The sequence below is a fragment of the Carya illinoinensis genome, chromosome 8, assembly GCF_018687715.1.
Source record: "Carya illinoinensis cultivar Pawnee chromosome 8, C.illinoinensisPawnee_v1, whole genome shotgun sequence".
NCBI classification, from domain to species: domain Eukaryota; kingdom Viridiplantae; phylum Streptophyta; class Magnoliopsida; order Fagales; family Juglandaceae; genus Carya; species Carya illinoinensis.
In genome coordinates this window covers 35,798-59,177 of record NC_056759.1, presented here as the reverse complement: position 1 = coordinate 59,177, position 23,380 = coordinate 35,798, and the positions used below count along the sequence as shown (strand labels likewise).

Genomic DNA, 23,380 nt, shown 5'->3' with positions numbered 1-23,380 from the left:
TGAATACATTCTCCGATATTTGTTTTATTATTTCACATTGACAACTATAAAGGTAAAGGTAGTGCAAATTTAACCCTTCAATCATAATAAGATATCAGTGGGAAAAATATTTATAAGATTATTGTTTCAATCTGTTGGATAGCAGATTTTAAGTTATCTGAATGCGAATAACAAGCCTTACTATAATTACGCATTTCCCATAAATGTTTCAACAGCTAACCTTCAGATCCTTCCACATTAACTTGTGAACCTGATTCTTGATAGTGATCTAGGGGGACTGCTACATTAGGGTTCCTTGCAGTGCCATCAGGACCATTACTTAGGGATGGCAACAGAGACTCCTTTCCATTATCCCTGACATCAAAATGATGGCCATCCACTTCCTCGTTGTCAAAAGACTTCAAGGAAGCACTATCAAAACCTAAAGCATTGAGCAGCTCAAGTGGTTGTGTTGTGTATGAAGCATCTCTGGTGGTCAAAACAGAAAAACGTTAGTAATGGAATATTAAAAAATATTTTCAGGAAGCATTAGATGTGAACCTTATGCTTTTCAGCAGCATATCCCAGTCACTTTCACTAAATTGGTGTCCTCCAACTTCTATAAGATGCACCAGTGCACCCAGAGATATTGAAACCACCGATTGGTCGGTCTGTTTGGCGCAATCCAACAGCAAACTCAATAATGGTGGAAGCATAAAACATACCTCCTGCACAAAAGAAGGAAGATAAATTTTCCATCACAAATAAGTTCTTAAAAAATAATTAAAACTAGATCATCTCACAGCCTTTAAATGATAGGTGCTCAATACATAAACTACTACGCTCAAGATACATTGTCATACGTGATTGTTTCAATAGAAAACCTTATTTTGAAATAGTTTTCAATAAGCTCACCACCAGAGACATATACATTCACGCTATTGGCAGTTACATCCATTAATACGTAAATGAGATTAACACATCTCTTCTAAACATTCAAGTAATAATCATTTTGTCTGTAATCATTTTGTTTGTGTGTGCAGCAAAACAATATTCAGTATAACATAATGTCATGGTCTACAACGTAGCATATTCCAAGGCATACATTTTCTTCTTCCTTCCTCCTGTTACATATGCACCAAAACCAACTTCAAGAATAGCAGAACATTTTTCTTAATTCAATCAACATATCAATTTTAACAACCGTTTATCTCTATTAAATCTCAGGATCAGTATCAACATATCCCTCTCTTAACTAATTGGTACTAAGAGGCAGTACTGTTTAAAACAACCAATAACAAGTACCTTGTAGAAAATGTTGAAAAGGTTGCACAGCAATTGAAGTGAGTGGATGCTGGTTTCACGAAGTGACTCATCATCAGAATAAATCAAGCTTTCCTTTCCAGCATGTCTTACATGATCAAAAATCGGAAACAAGACTTGATGGAAGATGCTCTCCCAAAATGATGAAGAGAATTTGCTCCCTCTCTCGTTCAGTAAATCAAACAAAACTTCTAGTGCGCAGCTTCTGACCTCTGGCCTTGGGTCTGATGTGAGATCAGATAATCCAGCCAGCATAGGGAACCAATAATGCTCAGTCACATCGAAGGTTGCATCCACATTACCGCCAATGGGTTTTAGTGCACCTCCAGGTATGAGGCCCTAAAATTGACAAACACACAGGCACCAAGACATTCGGTCACAAATCAAAATAACCGCTTCTGTGGAAGATAAATGAACCCCCAACATACTGTTTGAAGCAAACACGAGACCACAGCAACTAGAGGTGCTGCTAGTATACCCAGATAATAAAAATAAAACACGTACAGTACAAACTCTAAAGGCAATAACAAAGCTCCATACCTATAACAGAAATCAGAATGACATTTTTCATATTGATATTGCTTTTGTCATCCCTCACATGATGCTAGTGCATTCAAGGAAGAAGAGGATAAGCAGACGCATAGATTTTACTGACAAGGAGATATTTTGCATTGAAAGATCTGAAGCAGTTGATAGATCACAGGAATATGATGAACGCATGACAATTGCAGTGTGTAATTTGTGCTAAACATGCTTCTTGCATGTCTCGTTTTGACACATATGGTTTACCTTCTCCACATGTCCTCCCTTCCAATAGTCTTTTAAAGCATATTGAGAAGGAAATAGCATGTACAGATAGAGTTCAAGTGAAAGGATATATACTGACTAAAAAAATAAAAACAAATAAGGATCAAAGCATTTAACACTGAATTCATCCCTAGTGGTCATAAGCTAACATTACAACTCCCGAAGGACACTGCTCAACCCTGTTTAAGGCCATACTTTCTGCCATGTCTTTTCTAAGCTAACCTTGCTCATTACTTCTACCCATTATTATAACAACATAGCCCTTTATCAAGTTTGACACTGGTGATGAGAATTCTTAAGAAAATACAGTACAAAACTTCCTTTCTAGTTCTGTTTTATCTTCTTCGCCTTTCAACTCAGTTTTTTGTTGATGTCCTAGACGTCTCCTATACATATCAATGTCATGTCATTTCACATCAACATCGATACTGAAGGGCAAGTGTCAAGTTCACCAAAACTTTGCTCACCAAACATTTCTTCTTCCTCTTTCTATCTCTGTTCTTTTTTCCGTTAAATTATTATTTTCTTTTTTTGGAGAAGAAAGATAGAACTGATAATTGAAGTTCACCAACTTCAATAATGGCATGAATCATTAAGGATATGCAACCATCTGTACCCAAGGAAAGGAACTGAATTCAAGTGGGATTATTATATGGTTTGGCCATACAAGCTGCTACAGGTAGAACTTATATCCAATATTTATTTGCATCTCCATGGATTAATAGAAGTCATATGCTCAATGAAACTGCAGACTAGATAACAAACCTCTGCCAGACGATCCTCACATATACGTAGGAGTGCAATAGCCTTCAAGCTTATACGGTGTGAACTTTTATTATTGGCAAACCTGATAAGACAGTTGACGCAGTCCATAAAACAATCTCCAACTACTTGATCAAAGTGTTCCAAGATAACTGCAAACGTGCTTGGTGTTAGATATACTGAAGTTTCCAATAAGAAGGATAGCATTTTTTTTTTATAAGTAAAAGAAACTTTATCGATACGAAAATAGACATAGCCCAAGTACACATGAAGTACACAAGAGAATGCACCTAATTAAGATCTAGAAATAGTCTAAAAGATACAAGGAAATCATGGAAATTGGGACCATTAAAATCTACAGCTATGGCCCATATGGTCTTAAAGAAGAAACTTTTAAGCTCTTCCAAAGAGCACTCCCGATCCTCGAAGTTCCGATGATTCTTTTCCCTCCAAATGCAACACGGTAAGCAAATAACACAACTACAATATGGGGGATGCCCTTTAGAACTCTCCAACTAGCTAGAAGATCAATCACCTTCCCAGGCATATCCCATATTAACTCAACTCTGCTGAAAAAATCATTCCATAAGGCCCTAGCAAACTCACAATGGAGGAATAAGTGATCCGCTGTTTCAAATTGTTTCACCTTAAGAAGGCGCCTTCTCCAAATACTCTTCCAAGGGAAGTAATTGTCATCCTCAGCAGTAAGAGCCTCATAGAATAAGTGTATAAAGGATAGAAAAGAGTCCAAACAATCTTGTCCATCTCTTCATTACTGACTTCAAAAAAGGAATACAAAAAATTGAAAAAGTCTACAAGTAAACCAAGCTCCCAATCATGTGCCTCCCTAATAAAGCTGACATTCCACTATTGTGAGCCAGAAAAAATTTCTCTTAATTCGACCAACCCAGGCCTCCTGCTCCTGTGCAATTATGAAAACTGTAGGATAGGCATCCTTGAGGGCCCTATCCCCCACTCATGCTAGAAACTAATCCTGGAGCCATCCCCCACCACCAATCTGGTATGGCTAGAGAAAGACCCTCAACCTCTCCGGGTATTTTTCCATAACCCCACTCTGTGTGCCCCCTGAACTTTATTAGAACACCATCCCCCCTAGCACCCCCATACTTATGATCTTCACAACCTTCCATAAGGCTTTGTTCTCATAATTTAGGACCACAACCATTTCCCTAGAAGAGCCTTATTGAATGCATTCAAGTTGCGAATCCCCAACCAGCCACCAATAATCGGAGAACACACCTTGTCCCAACTCACAAGATGAAACTTAAACTCCTCAACTATATCCCACTCCACAAAAAACCAAGCTGGAGCTTCTCAATCTGAGATGCATCACCAGCAGGAAGAGGAAATAAGGATAAGACATATGTGGGTAGGTTTGAAAGTGTGCTCTTTATTAGGGTAATCCTACTCCCTTTTGACCAGTACATTCTTTTTCACTTGGCTAGCCTATGCTCAATCTTCACCAACACTACGTCCCAAATGGTGTTTTCCTTGAATGTAGGATAACATCAATATACAATGGCAAGGATTACTGCAGGAAGAAAAGGAAGAAAGCTGGTTCTTACCCTGTTCAACATTTTCAAATGCTCTTTCAAGAATTGATTCCAATTCATCATCTGCAGCAGCTGTGAAAATCATAAAAACACTTCGCCATCCGGACTTTATGCTGCCAACTTTAGACTTTATCATCTGCAATAGACACCAAAAAAGTACTTCTAACAAAACTGCCTGATGGCATAGTAAATATTAACAGTTAAGACTTTGATTTATAATGCATCAAGGAAAGCTAACCAAGTAGACATACTTGAACAATGCAGTCAACGATTAGGCTTCTTATGGACTCACTTCGAGTATTTCGCATAAGGACAACAAATGGTTTCAAAATATCGTTCTGGAAAGTGAAATTGGCAAGTTCAGCACGCTCCAAATACTTCATACCAAGTTGCCTTAAAGAGTCTATGGCATACATAGCAATTTTCTCATCATGATGGCTCCCAGCTGAAATAAAGTGATTTGCTAAAACAGACCATATTCTAGCCCAGACCTGGAAGAGATATCAGACGAAAGTTTTAGGTTGTACTTCAGTAATATACTTTTTTTGATGAGCAAAAAGAATTTATTAATCCACAAAATTAAGCAAAGCCCAAGTACAAAGAAAGTATACAAGAGATGAACCTAATTGCAAGCTAAGAGCTGTGAAAAACAGTATAAAAGTCATTAAAACTAATCCCATTCAATACAATAGCCGAAGCCCAAAGTAACAATGTATGAAAGAAAAAATCCCTAAACCCACCCATTGAACTTTCCCTATTATCAAAACAGTGACCATTCCTCTTGTTCCAAGTACACCACATTAAACATAAAGGCACCATCTTCTAAACAGCCATGATTTGACAATTGCCCTTAATTCCTCTCCAACGTGACAATAAATCTACCACCCTCCTAGGCATTACCCATGCAATACCAAGCCTAGTAAAGATTTCATCCCATAAAGCCTTAATCACGTCACAGTGAAGGAGAAGATGATCCATCGATTCTACATTTCTTTTACACATAAAACACCAATCCGTTGTAAAAAGAAGCATGTGACAAATTATCACTACATGGACCTAAATTAGAGCTCTTAAAACTCTCAAATATGCAGACTTGGTTGGGCAGACTACTCAACTTCGTAGCCTTAGTTATTCAAAGGATTCCCCAAAAACAACACTCATCTCATATGTAGAATTTTATGCCAAAATATAGCACATGAGACCAAATGCTGCATGGGTTAAAAAGGGAAAACAATCTATACATCCCTATGGTTCAATACTTTTAGGTTTTGAGATAACTGTTTCAAAGAGTGAGATAACTGCTGCCCCTCTACTAGGGAATCTACCCCACCCCTAGTCGCCCACCCCGCACTTGGGGGGGTAGGGGGGGGTGCTAAAGCCCCCCACAAATTGGTGGCCCACCCCATGTGGGGTGGGTGGGTGCCGGATTAAGACCAGAGGGGGGAGGGCCACCAATGGGGATAACTTTAAAATCCTCACTTTTTGAAACTAGGGTCTTGAAATCCAAAAATTCCAAACCACATTGGGTGTATGGCATATTTTGCTGATTAGAATGTACTTATAAAAAAAGTATAGAACTTTTTTGAAAAGAACATTAAAAATAAACAACATGGGCACAAAAACCAGACCGTTAGAATTTTTCTTTTTTCTTTTAGGGGTGGGGGCTCCAGCAATGAAGGTTTTGGGAGGGAGGGGGTTGATGATGATACAGTCCTAGCTTTCAACATTTCCTGTTCCATTCTCATATTCATTTTTGAAGGAATCTTTGATTATGGAAAGTAACTTCTAATCCAAACTAGAAACCCCACAGCAAGAGTACTCTCTCAAATCTGCCTGCCCAATTAGTTCTTTATGTTAACCGTTCCATCCCATCTAGTGACGATACTAATAGGTAGGAAAAGTATTTGCCCTACCAAAAGCATTTGAAGGACAGGCAAATAGGTGAATCACGTTACTACCCACAATACTGTCCATCAGAGAAACGATTATCGACCGTACTGAGCAAATTTAGTTGGTTTTTCAGAATGAAGCAATACCATGCGTATACGAGCCATATTGTAGTAGCTGATCTCCACAAGTTTTTGCAAGCTGAAAACTCGAGCTGGACTTTGTTTTAGTTCTTCAGCTGATACACCACAGAGAGCAGTGAAGAACTCCACGACAGAATCACTGGGCAGTTTAACACTATTCACAAATACTTGTTCAGCAGGTTTGCCAGCCAATTCTCGTAGGGATTGAAGGAGAGAGTCTTTTGAGATCTGATTTGATCCATGCATGACAGTAGCAGCAATACCAGGAGTTGATGTGATAAATTCAAGTCGAGAAACACATTCCAAAACTGCATTCCATGTGTCTTGAAGGGAGTCAGTCTCTGAGTCACAAAGTGCCAACAATGTTCGCAATGCTTCCACATTTTTACTGCGCATTTCCTTTGGGGCATGCAAGAAAGTAAATCTGAAAAAAAAAAAAAAAAGTATTGAGTTCTAGAATCTTGCACAGATTAAAAATTTTACTGTTTTTCCATCAAGTAAAAAGTTAGTCATACTTTCGCAAAAGATTTTTCACAAGAAAATAAGAAACAGAATGAGATATTAACTATGATCCAAAAAACAAACAAAACAAATGAGAGAGAGAGAGAAGATTATGTTACCTGACCAGAGATGTTAAGAAAGCATAGCGCATGGTATCCATCCCAAGAACACGTGTGATATGTATTCCAGCTTTAAATCCCTCCATACAGAGAATCACCCTCGGCTTATTCTCTCCTTCCTCCATAGTAACGGAGAAAGTAGCAAGCAAAGGCCATCCTACAGCATCAACCATGGGCCTTACAAGTTCAATCTGCTGTGAAGTGTGGAAAACTCCCCTTCTTGCTCCTTGACTCCGGAATATGGCCTGCGTTTGCTTAATAATAGCTTCACTCTCAGACTTTGCATCTGTCAATGACTTTCTTCTTGGGAGGGCCAGATTAAGAATGCTGACAAGGCGGATTCTCTCTTCACCTTCTGGCCTCTGTCTGCTGCTTTTTTCAATACCGACTGAGTCATCTTTCATTTTTATCTCCTGTTTAACAATAGAATTATAGATCTCTTCTAGAAGTTCTGTAGGGGCACATTCTTCTGCATCATTCATGGCATTCATGCGTATAAAATCCATCTTGGACATTTTAGGCCACACCATTGGATTATGAGCATCCGTATTCAGCATTATGACAGCATATGCAAGAACATATGCAGTATCTGCATTTTTGAAAAGACCGGGATTATCTGCACAATACCTGACAGACACAACATATACAAACCTGAGTCATTAATCAGCAATAAACCGTAGAAGGCGGATGGCAAGAAAATAAACTCTGTTTTCCACTGCCAGAAAGATAGAAACCATGCGATCAAAGTTCTAATTTCAAAATGAGCTCACTAGGTTTCTCTCGTTCCACCATTTAGAACTCGATCACTGTGTAGCACTGTTAAACTGGCAGCTAATTTATACTGGCACAAGCGGTAAGTATAAGCATAGATATTAAAACTGTCCACAATGCAAATGGCCACAACCCAGCATGGATGAAAAGCAACTCTGATCTACAATAGTAATCCTACAAAACAGACAGTAACTGCAGCTTCTAGCTTGGATGAAAAGTCCAGAGATTATTAGATCTTACAACTTCTAGTACATGACAAAAATTTTTCTATATTTTTTTGATAATTAATAAGAGATTTTATTAATGCAAGTAGATAGGCATAGCCCAAGTACACAGAAAGTATACAAAAGGAAACACCTAAATGCAAGCTATGAACTAGGGACTAGCAAAGTCTAAAAAAGAAGCATTTAAAATGTCCCCATTCAGTACAAGAGTTTTCGCCCAAAAACAGAGTTCAAAAGAAAAAATTTTTTTTGATAAATAAAACAACAGTAATAGTTCAAAAGAAAAACTCCCTAAATTCTCCCAACGAATGTTCTCTGTCATCAAAACAGCATCCATTAGTTTCTAGCCATAAACACCAAATTAAACATAGAGGAATCATCTTCTAATTAATTATCAGCAACATGCTGGTTGCCCATATATCCTTCCCAACAAGCCAATAGATCCACCACTCTCTTGGGCATCACCCAAGCTACACCCGACCTGCTGAAAATGTCATCCCAAATAGTCTTTTGCCACATCACAATGCAGAAACAAATGACCGACCGACTCCCCATCTTTCTTGCGCAAGTAACACCGGTCCAAGCAAATTAAACCTCACTTCCTCCAATTATTCGTTGTCAAGATCTTCCCAAGAGACACCAACCAGCAGAAAAAAACAACTTTAGTCAGAACCTTGGATCTCCAAATACACTTCCCAAAGAATTGGTTGACACAATGGCATGTCAGCACTTTATAATAAAAACGAACAGAAAAAATTGAATTTCCAGCATGTTTCCACAGCATTCTATCATCTCCTCCCTGCACCATTTTTGTGTCATACAATCTACTGAAAAAGACAGTAACAATCGGCACTTCCCAATCATGAACATCTATAAAAAAACATCAAAGCACCTCTTATTTCTCTCTAGCCACAAGCACCACATAATGCAGTGAGGGATCATTCTCCACACAGCAGCTATTTGTGTATTCCCCCTAATTCCTGTCCAACACCCCAGAATATCCCTAACTCTTCTGGGCATGATCCCAGGCACCCCTGTCCTATTAAAAATCTCATTCCATAAACACCTGGCCACCTCACAATATAACAAGAGATGATCCACTGATTCCCCATCACTCTTGCACAAAAAACACCAATCTGTTATGATAAGACCACGTTTTCTCAGATTATCTGACGTGAGGATCCACCCAAGAGATGCAGTCCATACAAAGAAAGCGATCTTAGAAGGTACTTTACATTGCCATATAGCCTTCCAAGGAAAATTATGATCATTAGATACTCCCAAAGAGGCCTTGTAGAAAGAACGCACTGAAAATTTATTATTTCCATTCAAATACCAAATCATTCTATCTTCCAACTCACTGCCCATTGATATTGCATATAATGAGTCATAGAAATCAGCAAGCGTATCCAACTCCCAATCATGAGCAGCTCTCGAGAAACTTACATTCCAATGGACAGCACCATTAGATATTACCACTAAGTCAGCCACGGCAGCCTCTTTTTCGCAAGAAATCTAGTAGAGCATGGGAAATACCTGCTTTAAGACCTTTTCACCGCACCAGATCATGCCAAAAATAAACTCTATTACCTCTTCCAATTGCAAATCTGAAACATTTGGAGAATCTTCCCCATCCGGCTCTAATATTTTTCCACAAGCCCACACCATGTGTCCCTCTAACTTAGAACAACATCCCCCCATCATACTCCCATACTTGGCATCTATGACTTCTCGCCATAAACCCTCCCATTCCTTATGGTATCTCCACAACCATTTTCCCAAAAGATTTATAAGGGGCCCCCAAAAGAAGGCTTAGATATTTCATGGGAAGAGATGAGATCTTACAACCCAAAATGTTTGCCAAGTCCCTAGTATTCGAGACAGGACCCACTGGAACAATTTCTAACTTAGACAAGTTGACTCTAAGCCCAGAAACAGCTTCAAAGCATAATAAAGGAGCTCTCAATGATTGAAGGTGGTCATAATTAGGGTCGCTGAAAGTAAGAGAATCATCAGCAAACAGAAGATGTGACTTGTGAGACCCTAATACTATCACAAGAGACTCCACCCACCAAAAAACCCAACATGAAATTCCCTTCCACAGCTGCATCAATCATTCTACTCAAAGCATCCATAACAATAATAAATAGGAAAGAAGACAAGAGATCACCTTGTCTCAAGCCTCGAGAACTAGTGAAAAATCCAGCCGGGGAGCCATTCACCAAAATAAAAAATCTGACCGTAGAGATACAATGTCTGATCCAAGTACACCATTTCTCTCCAAAGCCATTTTTTTTTTTTTTTGGATAGGTAAACGATTATATTATATTATATTAATAAGAATAGGTAAAGCCCGAGTACACATTTTGTATACAAGAGATTAACCTATTTAGGGGAAAGAAATAGAAATAAGCATGAGAATGAAGGCCATTGAAATCAACAGCTTTGGCCTAAAGAAAGAGAGTTCTAATAAGCAGTAATCTAAATTCCTCCAAAGAGCACTCCTGTCTTCGAACGGCCGTTCATTACGTTCTTGCCAAATACACCATAGAATACAGATAGGGATCATCTTCCACACAGCTGCAATTTGTGGAGTGCAGCTGAGGTTCAGCCAACAAGCCAAAAGTTCGACTATCGTAGTTGGCATGACCTAGTTTAGCTCTATCTGTTGGAATACATTGGCCCATAATGCTCTAGCGTTGCAGTGTAGAAGAAGATGGTTCACAGTCTCTCCACTTTGCTTACACATACAACACCATTCCACCACTATCATCCCATGCTTTCATAAGTTATCCATCGTCAAAATCTTTCCCAGAGATGCTGTCCATGCAAAAACTGCCTCCCTAGGAGGGGCCTTATTTCTAAAAATTCTTCTCCAAGGAAAGGGATTCCTTTGCAGTTGTATAAGGGCATTGTAAAAAGAGCGAACTGAAAAAATACGTTTTCTATCAGATAACCACCTCAAAGTATCCACTCTTTGATTGCTCGGTCTCATAGAGTATAAGAGTTGAAAGAATTCGATAAAATTGTTGACTTCCCAATCTTGGGCCACCCTAGTGAAACTCACATTCCACTAAAGTAAATCACCCTCCCTCTCTATAAGATTTGCCACAGAGGCTTCTTTCTCACATGCAAGTATGAATACTGTGGGGAATGAGTCCCTAAGAGCTCGATCTCCACACCATATGTCATGCCAGAATTAAATTTGTGAGCCTTCTCCCCATCCTCGTCTAATGTGCTTGCAAAGATCCACACCATAAGCTCCACTTACCTCCTTAGTACATCAACCTCCGCACAAAGCTCCATATTTGTAATAAATAATCGACTTCCATAAAGCTTCAAGTTCCGTATTATAACACCAAAAGCCATTTCCCAAGTAAAGCCCAGTTGAACACCCTCAGATTTCTGATTCCCAAACCACTAGAAGAGATTGGGGAACATATCTTGTCCCACTTAACTAGATGGAATTTAAATTCATCCCCAGGTCCGCTCCACAGAAAATCACAGTGCAATTTCTCAATAAGTGTTGCCACACTTGCAAAGATTGGGAACAAGGATAAGAAATAAGTAGGTAGGTTGGAAAGTGTTTTTTATTAGTGTAATCCTACAACCTTTTGATAGATACAAACACTTCTAACCTGCCAATCTTCGTTCAATCTTCTCAATTGCTGTATTCTAGATAGCTTTAGCCCAAGAGACGGCCCCCCGAGGAAGGCCAAGATAATTCATAGGGAAGGAAGAGACCTTTCAACCAAGAGTGTTAGCCAACCGCTAGATATTACAAACGTTACCAACTGGAACCAACTTTGACTTGGATAAATTCACTTTTAACCCGCAGACAGCCTCAAAGAAAAGTAGAAATGCCCTTAAAGTTTGAATTTGACTTAATTCTACCTCACAAAAATATGGGTATCGTTTGCAAACAACAAATGGGAAATGTGAGTAGTACTTTGATGTATGTCACCCATCAAGAAACCCGTCAAAAACTTGGCAGAAACTCGATGTATGAACAAACCATATGTTGAGTTGGTGATAAAGCCTTTAGAGGTAAAGGCTCCCCATCCTTCTCCTAATCTTCCATTGCTGCCCACTGTGATGCATCAACAACCCTATCTTATCCTCATCAAGAAAGGACCTCTCGGATGGCCCCAAAACCTTCCCCATCGCCACTTCCATACTTTGGAAACCGAAATGGCCCCAAAGCCTCTCCCTCGCCATTCCCATGCACTAAGAACAACACATGGGCGACATCCAGAGGCTGGGAATCCTTTGCAGGAGAATATGCCACTTGAATCTCAAGAGAGGGCTCTTCCCTAATGTTCATCACCATTTTCTATCCTTGTTGGGCCTGATCTCCGATGCACATTGATGTGGCATCGACGTGGCACGATTCTTGGTATGCCATCATCATTGATGATGCTATTGTCTTCATCTTCGTCTCCGCCAACTGGATCACTGCTGAAGGCTTCTTGGCCAAGATTGAGGGTGACGGGATAATTTTCAGTGCGAGAGGCAGTTTCCTGCCGACGGATGGCCTAGCCTCGCTTCCTGCGAGAGGCACTTGATATTTAATGTGTTTGTACAAAATTACAAACACTCTCAAAACAACTCTCTATCTCTCAAATGACACTCTACAAACTCACACTCAGAAGCGAACTCCTCTTCTTAGATGATTTTCTCTTCAGCAATTCTCTCCTATAAATAGGAGAGGTTGAGCTTCTCCCTCCACAGAACATAATATAGTAGAGGGACACATATGAGCTGGAGAAATGCTGGAGATGCCTAATTATTTCCAATGCACATGGGTGGACCACAACAATCACTCCTTTCACCCAAGTGTGCCATAATAGGATACTACATGTTGCATCATTCCAATGATTGCACCCCCTCATCGAAATGTTCATTTGTTTTTGCCATGAAAGATTTCCGCTATCAAATAAGCCCTAAGACGCCAATGCACCCGTAGGTGCTTAGCAGTGTGAGATATTAATCAAGTCCAAGCAGTGTTGGAACTTGATCCTAGTGACGACTTTCATCAACATATCTGCTGGATTATCTTCAGTGCCAATCTTTTGAAGTAGAAGGTCCCTTTCTTCCAATATTTCATGTACGGAGTGGAAATGGACATCTATATGTTTTGTTCGAAAGTGATACACTTGATTCTTGGCCAGATGAATTGCACTCTGACTGTCATAGTAAACGGTAATCTTTTGCTGTTTAAAGCCCAATCTGTTACCAATCCTTGTAACCAAATAGCTTCTTTCACCGCTTCTGTTACAACCATGTATTCAGCCTCCGTAGATGATAGTGCAATTGTAGACTGCAAAGTTGATCGCCAACTGACTAGTCCACTAGCCATAGTGAACACATATCCAGTTGTTGACCGGCATTTGTCAAGATCACCTGTATAGTCTGAGTCAATATATCCAGTTACTAGACTATCTTTACTATTCTCGAACTTCAAACCAATGTCTACGATCCCTAGAATATACCGTAGAATCCATTTAGCTGCATGCCAGTGTGTCTTCCCAGGATTATGCATATATCGGCTGACTAAGTTGACGGCCTGGAAGATATCAGGTCGTGTGCACATCATGGCATACATCAGGCTTCCAATAACACTTGCATACGGGACATTTTTCATATAGTCCTGCTCTTCATCACTTTTAGGAGATTGCAGCGTACTAAGTTTGAAATATAGGGCCATTGGAGTACTTACTGGCTTCGTCTTCGAGTCCATGTTGAAGCGTTGTAGTACTCTCTTCAAATACTACTTCTGAGTAAGGTGAACTGTACCTTTCACCCTATCTCTGTTAATCTCCATCCCCAATATTTTTCGTGCTTCTCCTAGATCTTTCATTCCAAACTCTTGACTCAGCTGAGCTTTCATTTCAAACTCACCCTCTCCACAAAACCCTCTTCCTTCAACCAAATATTTTCAAATTTAAAATATCTATGCCCTCCATTAATACCCTCACAATCCAAAAGAATAGGAAAGTGATCATAACATAGTCTTGGAAGCTGTTTCTAACATATATCAGGAAAATGGACTTCCCAAGAAGAGGAAACGAAAAATCTGTCCAGCCTCAACCATGATCTCCCATTAGACCACGTGAAATCCCCTCCACTCATAGGAAGATCAACAAGATGCAAATGTCAACAAGGTCAAAGTCAAACTTCACATGTACGATGTAAGCTTGTAACAAGTGTCGTGTTGGACTTCTTGTGTGCTCCTTCCACTTTGGCACTAAACCACGGTCAAATATAACTAGATTGTCTCAAAAGAACTTCTACACAAATGAAGAATAAGATCCATAGATTAATATTCTCTCCATCCCTATTGTGTCGATGCTCCAAGAGGTCAAAAATTCAAAGGTGGCAATTTAATGCTTTCACATGCATGGCAAGTCACCACTTTCCAAATTACCTTTTCTTATTCATTTCTACTTAGATTTTTGCTCTTTTATTTTAAAAATCAAAATAATAGAGGAAGGCCATAAAATAGTATACAATATTCTTTTGTTTCTCGACATTGAAGACAGAAGATAGGAACGGGGAACTAACAAATAAATGATGATATCTATAACACTAGCACACACACATAACACACCCCCAAATACCTTTCTGCAAATTTTTCCATAATGCGATCAATCTTTTGAGCTTCCCCTGGAAGACGGAATCCTTTAAGAAATTCACGGATTGCCTTATCAAACTTCATTCCTGTAAACTTCATGGAATCTACATAAGCATGCATCACAGCAAGAGGAAACTCTTCATGCTGACCCAAATAATCACCAATCATTGCCTGAAATAACAAAAAAGGGTCACTGTTGAAACAAAAGGACTTAGCTTGATCAGAAAATAAAACGTCAACAACTGTGCCAGTGATTATAGATTGACATTCATGCTTAGGTCTTGCTCCAGCATGAAATTTCCTTCTGGATTATATGAAAAAAATCCACCTTGTCCAAGCTGTGAGTGCTTCTCAGAAATTGGGCAATCGAAGCAGGTGTATTCTCCAACAACTTATTTGATATCAGATACTCTATGCCCTTTCCTGGTTGCCTGTTAAACTGAAAGACGATTAAAATCATTAAGTCATTCCCAGACTACAGCCAGACAAATTAAGGATAGGTTGAAAAAACTCCAAAAATTAAACTTGCTCTTCCTTTTAGATAAATTTCACTACCCTGTAAGTTCTAAACTTACAGCCTAAACCTTCATCCTGTTCATACATGGGAAGGATATGCCTTTTGAGATAAAGCTCATATGGTAAAGTTTTGAATTGTACAAATATTTCCACCTAACATGACAAGTTATCATCCAAAATATGATCAATTACCTCAGAGATAGCAGCTTCCATTGTAGATTTGTGAGCTTTTGCCTTCTCAAAGTTACTGGTGATAACATCCTTGCTTTTAATCTCAAGAGATTCTTTAACAGAAAACTTTTCTTCCGGAGACTGGGTCTCGTTAATCTGCTTTTCTGATTCTCTATACAGCTTCTCCCATTCAACCAGTGATTTAAGTACACTCACAAGGCACTGGAAAGGTAAATTAGAGAAGGGTTCAATCAGTAACCTCTGCTAAAAAATATAGTATGATTAGATAGCTGATTTCTAAAAACCCGGATATAAATTAACCTACCTGAAGCGACGATCCTTTTACAGATGTCTGTGACACGGCAACTGAATTTGGATCAGCATTTTGAGTTCCTTGAGCTATTTTTGATAGCGTAGTAACCTATATGATATGTCAGAAGACAACACATATCTGTTAAGTCTGTAACAAAGCATCTTATATAAAACCCAAAATGCATTAATAACCATCACTATGGGAATCATATGCAAGATCATACCATGCGTTCAAATAAGTTTGGTGCCTCAAGATCACAATCATAGTTCACAAATATGTCAACAAGCATTTGAGGATCCTTGCATATTTTCTCAAGCATCCTGCAAAATTCACTCTTGAACAAAAGACTCGAAAGGAAAAGAACCAAAAAACATAATGACAAGCCAAGAAAAGCTGAAAGCAAACTAATGTGGCTACATACTTATCCTGAAAGCAAACTAATGTGGCTACATACTTATCTGCATGGTAACTGTGATATCCAATAAATCAGAAAGAAAATTTTACCTAAGCACACTTAGTTTTTGGTTAACTGGAGATTCCAATCCGTCCAATGTTCTTATAACTATTAGGGGAAACAAGACGCCAATTTCACCCTGACAATAAAAGTTGGTACAGATTAAAAAAAGAGGAATATCAAAGCAAATACTCTCACCAACAAAAGAAGTTGCTGAAATAATCGAGCAAGATAATATTGAATTGCATACTTTAAGACTTTCCCTGAATCTCAACAAAAGCACTGAGAAAATTCCAGTTGCATACTGCCAAGAAAGAAATGTATGATCAGCAACAAAATTATTATTTTGATTCTGGTAAGATCAGAAAATGGAAAGAAGAAACACTAGATGCAATCAAACCTGAAATATCACAGGGGATTGTGAAACAGAAGCATGCAACAAAGCATATGAAAGATATGCTTTCACTGAGTCAATAAAATGGAAGTTCTTTGTGAAAGAATAGCTAACTCCTTCCAATAAACCCTGAAATACCATATTGAGAGTTTAATACACAAACTATAATTGCCTTGAGTTAACAGAGGTCCTTAAGAGGGTTGAATGCGTATCAGCTTGATGATTTACTTAGGCCGAATTCTCCTTTTATAAACATGCTTTTTCTTTTTATATCTTTATATAAGTAACTAAATCATGGTCAAAGTGCAGAGGGATGCAACCCAAGTACACAGGAAACATACAATAGGAAGCATCCAACTAGGGCAGAAAAAAAAAAATACAATTCCATAAAATCTAGGAAACTAGAGGAAAAAAAAAAAAACAATAGTGCATACTTATATATATATATATAAAGCAACTGTGCACAGACATACAAACAGAAGGGAAATTGAACATAGCAGCTCTTTTTCCTGCAATGCCTAATTACCTTGCAGTGAAGTGAAAGATGATCAATGCTTTCTCTGCTCTGCTTACACATATAACACCAGTCTACTACTACATGTTTCTTTCTCAAGTTGGTAATCAAGGAGTTTTATTCATGAGAAAGATAGCCATAGCCCAAGTACACACGAAGTATACATGAGAAGTACCTAACTAGGGTTTACAACAGAAAGTAGAAAATCATGGACATTTAGTCCATTAAAATCAATGACCCCCCATAAGAACAAAGTTTTAGAAAAGAGAACTTAGTTCATCTGTTGTCTTCCTGCGATCCTTGAAGCTTCTACCATTTCTCTCCCGCCAAATACACCAACACATACATATAGGAGCCATTCTCCAGATTGCTGCCACCTGCGGATTACCTTGGAGGACTCTCCAGCTTGCTAGGAAATTCACCAGTCTAAAAGGCACGACCCCATGATAATCCAATTCCTACAAAAAAATCATCCCACAAGGTCCTGGCCACCTCGTAATGTAGAAGCAGATGATATATTGATTCACCATTCTTCTTACACATTCAACACCAGTCCAACATTATTATCTAATGTTTCCTCAAATTATCTGTACTAAAAATCCTGCCCAAGAAGGCTGTAAAAAAAAAAAACACAAGCTGCTTTTAGAAAAGCTTTCGTCTACCATATATTCTTCCATGGAAAGTGGTCATACCTGGGCTCGTTAGAACTTGGTAGAATGATCTGATTGTGAATCTACCTTTCTTGGAGGTGCTCCAGTTCATCTTGTCTATGGTACTCTTAGTCACTTTGATAGAATATAGTAAAGCAAAGAACTTGATGATAGCCTCCAACACCCAATCTTGTGCTACCCAAATGAAATCTACATTCCATTGAACATTGTTGTTCTAGCATCACGTTCACTGTTGCGGACGAGGAGCTCCTTCTAAAGGAAGAGAGCACGACCCATTTGAGTATCCATTTCATCCTGGGTAAAAGGGTTGAAAGCATCCAGCCCACTGCAATTTTAACTTTGCCTTTATTGGGCCTAATTAGCTTCGACCCATTGGTATTCAACCCTATCTCTACTATCCAGCCCATTATTGCATTTGCCTTGGCCCAAGCCCAAGCCCAAGCCCATATCCACTTTACATTTAAGGCCTTCTAAAGTTCTATAGCGTTCTTCAACATCTCCGTTCCTCTTTCAAGCATTTAAGGACTCCTTGCTCCTCTCTTTTTGCTAAGCCAACGTTGGACAGAATACCACCATCCTCTTTTATGTAGAGTATGGATTTAGTTTTTGGTACAATAGACCGCCTCAGACCATACTTCTCTGCAACATACCCTCCCTTGTTGCACTTCCCTTTTTGTCCTTTCCACTTTGCTGCAACGCCGATGAGTGGCCCGTACCACATGACACCAACACCAGTTTCCTTGCGTCACCAATCGCTACCTCAACATACGACTTGATTTGCTTCCCCTCCTCCTTCCCCGTGTCTACCACACCGTCTAGACGTAAAGACAAAGCTTGAACCTTGTTTGTTGGGATGACAAGCATGGCCAGAGCATGTTTTATCTCTAGAGACAAAATTTTCCACCCTCTTCCTTCCAATCCTTCTGGGATCGCTAGAAGGCCTTGCCACCCACTACCACCGTAATCTGTTAGTTCTAGATAACGCCCAAAAGCATTAGAACACCAATAAGTGAAAAGTGCCTTGTTACCATCGCAATAAATCTTGCAGATTCTCTCCTTCCCTTCAATAATGAACATTCTTCCATCGTGTTTGCAAACCAACGTACACTAGCATGGCTTAGCACCATCTCCTTTTTAACCTTCCTACTCCTCTCAATAATTCGAAAGCTTTTTCCCCCTTCCGACGATAAAACAAACACCTTTGTTTCTATCAATAAATGTTTTAAGAAGCCCATCCATGTTGACAAGTAATAACTAAGTAAGCAGTAAACAATTGAGGGTACTGATTCTAGCAAAAGTCACTGAAGCATATCATCCGTCATTAAAGCGAACGGAGAGAAAGTGAACTCATTCCCCAATTTTGTATCCCAAATATCTTTTAAACACCAAAACAAGTCTCCATCTCTCAAACCACTTCTTTTCTCAAATTATCACATGCTAACATCTTCTACAAGGCTGCCATCCAGAAAAAAATCTTACCCTTGAAACTTGAAAGCACCTTATGTATCAAAATACTCCTTTACGGGAAAGTAGGACCAACTTGGGGGAACGCATGGGAGGATAAAGACTCAAGATTTTCTAGGAGGATAGTCTAAAACTATATTTGTCTGAAGTATTAAATATAAGATTTATTACAAACTATCTAAAAATAAAACAATCTAACCATCAAAGCTCAAGCTTAAGCCTAGCCTAGCCTATCCATACCAAAGTTCCTAAAAGTCAAGATTATATGGAAAAATATGAGACTGGAATAATCAGCATGGACTTGTTTACATCATCTCTATGATGTTCTAGCATGTTATTTCTTAAAGTTCTCCAAAACAAACATCTGTTATTGAAGTTGTGCTTGGGAGAACTTATTATAGCTTCAATATTCCTACTCAACAATAGTGATAGTAAAATTTTGACGCCACAGATGAAAAGGTGGTATTAGATGTGTTGCCTCTTAAAATGTTTGTTACTCTCCCTTACATCTTTTTTGCCAGAACGTCCTTGTTGAGACCAAGCATGAGACCTAGGCAAATCCAGAAAGTTTTACACTTAATGATCACAGATGATTCCACCACCCTAAGTCAAATATTCATGGATTAATTAAAACTCCAGTGGACATCACCACCATTCTAAACTGATAAAAAAAAAGTAACTATGCTGCTTTTATACAATTTAGCAAGTCCTTAGCCACCCGGATTTCAAACATTATAGTTATGAAATAATATTGATATGCCACCCCAAGATGGATAACAATCTAAAAAAAAAAAAAAAAAAAAAAAGAATAAATAAAGAATAAAAGTTGGATAAGAACATAGCGCATTGGCTTCATTGGCCAATTAAAGTAAGCACAGGAAAACACATAAATTCATAAAATTGACCTGTAGAAGCTCAAGAGACAAGATTCTTGTCTTTGTTGTAACATCATCATTGTCTTCCTTCATTCCCATCTACAGACATTATACTTCAAGGAGTTACAAAGGAAGCTCATTTTTTTATAAGTAAAGGAAGCTCAAAAACCTTAACAACATTGTGGAGAGTATAATGAGAAAACAAACCTTGCAAAGGGTGCGGAATACCAATAAAGCATCACGTTGTACTACGTTCATGCTCTCCAGGTCAATCCCTCTTAGTAGAGTTCAAAGTTACAGTTTTGAGCAAAGAAAATAAATGCACTGCAATTATCATCCTAATTAAAAATGTAGAATGTTCAAACTAGAATATATACGATGTCATACCTTGTTATTGTTTTACCATCTTCAAGATGCACAGCTTTGTCAAGGACTGCTTCTAAACTCTATACAACATATAAGTACAATATTAGGGCCCGTATAAACCACAAAAGAATACTTGATAATTATAACACTTAGTATTGGTCGTGTCAGAAAGGTTGGGAACATATTAAGCGGGGGCAAACCAAAGAACTTGAACTTGAGTAACTAGAGAGAACTGATGAACATATGTTTAATAGAGAAACAAGCACCTTGATATCAACACTGCCTGTTAGATTGGGGAGTTCCTCGACAGACGCAAGAGAGGACCCTTTGACCTGGTTCAGTGCCTCTCCTAAAGTCATTCCTTTCTCATCTTGGTCTGCCAAGGATGCTTCATCAACCTTTGTGTTTGAATTCTCCACTGTAACAGCCTCTGATTCTCCAGCAGAACCAGCTGAAGAGCAGATCTGAATTCCCTGTCAGACAATAGAAACTTTCTAGCATACATACAAGATTTTGCTAGTCATTTTTTTGCTAAGGTTAAGTATAATTTATTAATGAATGGATAGGTATCATCAAGTATACAAGGTGTATATATGATAATATTTTTATATGAGAATTGATAAAAACATTTAGAACTAAGGAATATAGTTTCCACACCGGGTCAGTTTCCATTCTCCTGAATATGATGCTCATCATCTGTGTCAACATTGCCTTTGATGTTGCTTGGTTCACAGGACTCTTGCTAGATATTCAAAATACAAATCCAAAGAGATTATATCAGCATACCCTTTCTATACATCTTGTTTATATCAGCAACCCAAGGGACAAACCCAAAGAGTACCTGTTAAGAGCAATATTGTAGCATACTCTGATAACACCCAGCAGAGGTTCCCCATGTACTGTAATTGAGACAAGTATAACAACACATAATTACTTTTCAATTGCAAACATAACAAAAAAAAGTAGAAGAAAAAAAGAGAAACAAGCAAATATTTATTTTGATAAGTAAAACTTTATTTGTATCAACAAGCGTAGCGAAGTACACTGGATGTATACAAGAGAAAACACCTAGCTAGGGAAAAAAGCAAATATAAAGTCATTGACAAAAAGCTATATATTTGTATGCACACTAAGCAACAAGGCCCTAATCAACTTAAGTCAACTCAGCCATGATAGATATGTGATAGGCTGATCATCAGAAACAAAGTTGTTTTAGCATACAAGTTCTTTATTGCGAAAGTAACTGATTTCTTTGCAACTTTGTTTCTAAAAGCATGTTTATGAAAATATCATATTATTTCACATGCTTATGCATACATTATGCAATGGCTAGAAGGATAGAGTTGGCCTGTGCACATTAGAAGTTAGAAAAGAGAAATAGGGACCGCTGTGGGACTGTGACAGCCCTATGGGGTTGCCATTTGGCCTATCTTGAGTGACTGTTCTGGAATTTTATCCCCTGATTTCAACCCCCAATGAGTCATCTTTACAGTGATTCATAATCCCTAAGTATGAAAAACACTTCAGAGTTCAAACAAGTGAAAACTTCACCCACACTAAGCTGGTTACAGTTTGCACACACACACACACCAATTTTACGGGCCCAAAAAAGTTTATATTGGGCCAAGACCAGATCTGACCTGTGGGCTCTAAGGTAATTTAATCTTAGTACACCCAAAAAATGCATTTGCACAAAGAGCAGAGTATCACTATTAAACATGAGTCATAATGTGATCAACCATGGAAAGAATCATATTTCTTTGAAAAAGAAGCAAGTTATGGCAAGGAAATCAGATCCACTCTTATGATAAAAAGCATGTATAGGACTAATATTAGAGTTGCTAGGGTAGTAATATAATGACAATGAGTGTTTTCCTTAGGTTGCTGAAGGGGAGTAGAACTATGAGGCTAAGAGAAAAATTGTTAGTAGCATGCACCTATGATGTGACTTTTTTAAGTAAAATTTATTAATAAGTACAAAAAGCGTAACCCAAGTAGACAGGGAGTATACAAACGTAACACCTATCAATTGGAAATAATAGATAAAACGAAGTCATGTAGATTTTTCCCATTAAACTCCATAGAGATAGTCCACAAGAAGAATATTGATAGAAAGAATTTTGAGCTCCACAAATGTCCATTTCGCAGTCCTCACAATTCTTTCGTTTCTTTCCTTCCAAAGGCACCAAATGAGGCGCATGACGAATCATCTTTCATACTGCTATTATCTGCAGACTTCCACTCAATCCTTTCCATGAGTAATAAAGATCCACAGCTCTTCTAGGCATCACCAAAGTAAATCTTACAAGCCTAAAGAATTCACCCCATAAAGTGTATGATACCTTACAATGGAGTTGATATGCACCTACGACATGATATGTTATGCAAGCCAAGTTTGCAAATGATTTAATGTGATGCATGTGCTATTTATTATGTCATAATTATATTTGCATATTTTTATTCTCTCTAAGCAACTTTCTTCAGGTGGCTTCAAGATGAATGGTACGACCTTTCGTCTTCCATTCCCCGCACTCCTCGCCGGGGATAATCCTTAATCTTTCCTTGTTTCTCTGTTTCGATTTCTTTTCTTTCTTTTGGTTAAATCTTTAGTTAGATGAAGATGGATCGTAGTTTTTGGATAGAAGCTAAGAGGTTTGTGTTTAGTAGGAAAGGTGACAACTTTTTCTGTATTACTGAGAAGAGCAGGAAGTTGTCAAAGTCCCTTTATCTTAGTGAAGGAATGGTTTTTTGGATGGCAAAGGTGGTGGAAGATTGTTTGAGGTCATCGGGTAAAATGGAATCTTACCAGACTAGAAGGGAGGGAAATAGAGTTTTTTTGGTTCAAAGGTGTCATATTGCGTATGGTAGGTTGTGAAGTTGATTGAGTTTGGCACTGGTATGGGGAATGGTATCATTAT

The 23,380-nt window shown here is 38.4% G+C and overlaps 1 protein-coding gene across 3 annotated transcripts in view; it reads right to left on the bottom strand.

The window, feature by feature from the left end:
- The window catches only part of LOC122319341 (brefeldin A-inhibited guanine nucleotide-exchange protein 5), a 38,207-nt gene that overhangs the window by 8,192 nt on the left and 6,635 nt on the right, over positions 1–23,380 (bottom strand). The window contains exons 6-27 of one of the 3 annotated variants that reach the window (XM_043137364.1): positions 21,304–21,361; positions 21,120–21,204; positions 20,729–20,935; positions 20,484–20,542; positions 20,304–20,373; positions 20,127–20,195; positions 16,579–16,701; positions 16,429–16,482; positions 16,229–16,317; positions 15,948–16,044; positions 15,737–15,832; positions 15,433–15,633; positions 15,053–15,163; positions 14,711–14,895; positions 7,096–7,722; positions 6,482–6,899; positions 4,697–4,936; positions 4,458–4,581; positions 2,875–3,023; positions 1,285–1,641; positions 541–707; positions 221–468 (exon numbers count right to left, since the gene is read on the bottom strand). In XM_043137364.1, the coding sequence (XP_042993298.1) occupies positions 221–468; positions 541–707; positions 1,285–1,641; positions 2,875–3,023; positions 4,458–4,581; positions 4,697–4,936; positions 6,482–6,899; positions 7,096–7,722; positions 14,711–14,895; positions 15,053–15,163; positions 15,433–15,633; positions 15,737–15,832; positions 15,948–16,044; positions 16,229–16,317; positions 16,429–16,482; positions 16,579–16,701; positions 20,127–20,195; positions 20,304–20,373; positions 20,484–20,542; positions 20,729–20,935; positions 21,120–21,204; positions 21,304–21,361 (3,834 nt within the window). Of the gene's footprint in view, positions 1–220; positions 469–540; positions 708–1,284; positions 1,642–2,874; positions 3,024–4,457; positions 4,582–4,696; positions 4,937–6,481; positions 6,900–7,095; positions 7,723–14,710; positions 14,896–15,052; positions 15,164–15,432; positions 15,634–15,736; positions 15,833–15,947; positions 16,045–16,228; positions 16,483–16,578; positions 16,702–20,126; positions 20,196–20,303; positions 20,374–20,483; positions 20,543–20,728; positions 20,936–21,119; positions 21,205–21,303; positions 21,362–23,380 lie in introns of all 3 variants that reach the window. The other 2 variants (XM_043137365.1, XM_043137363.1) reach the window with 2 other exon arrangements.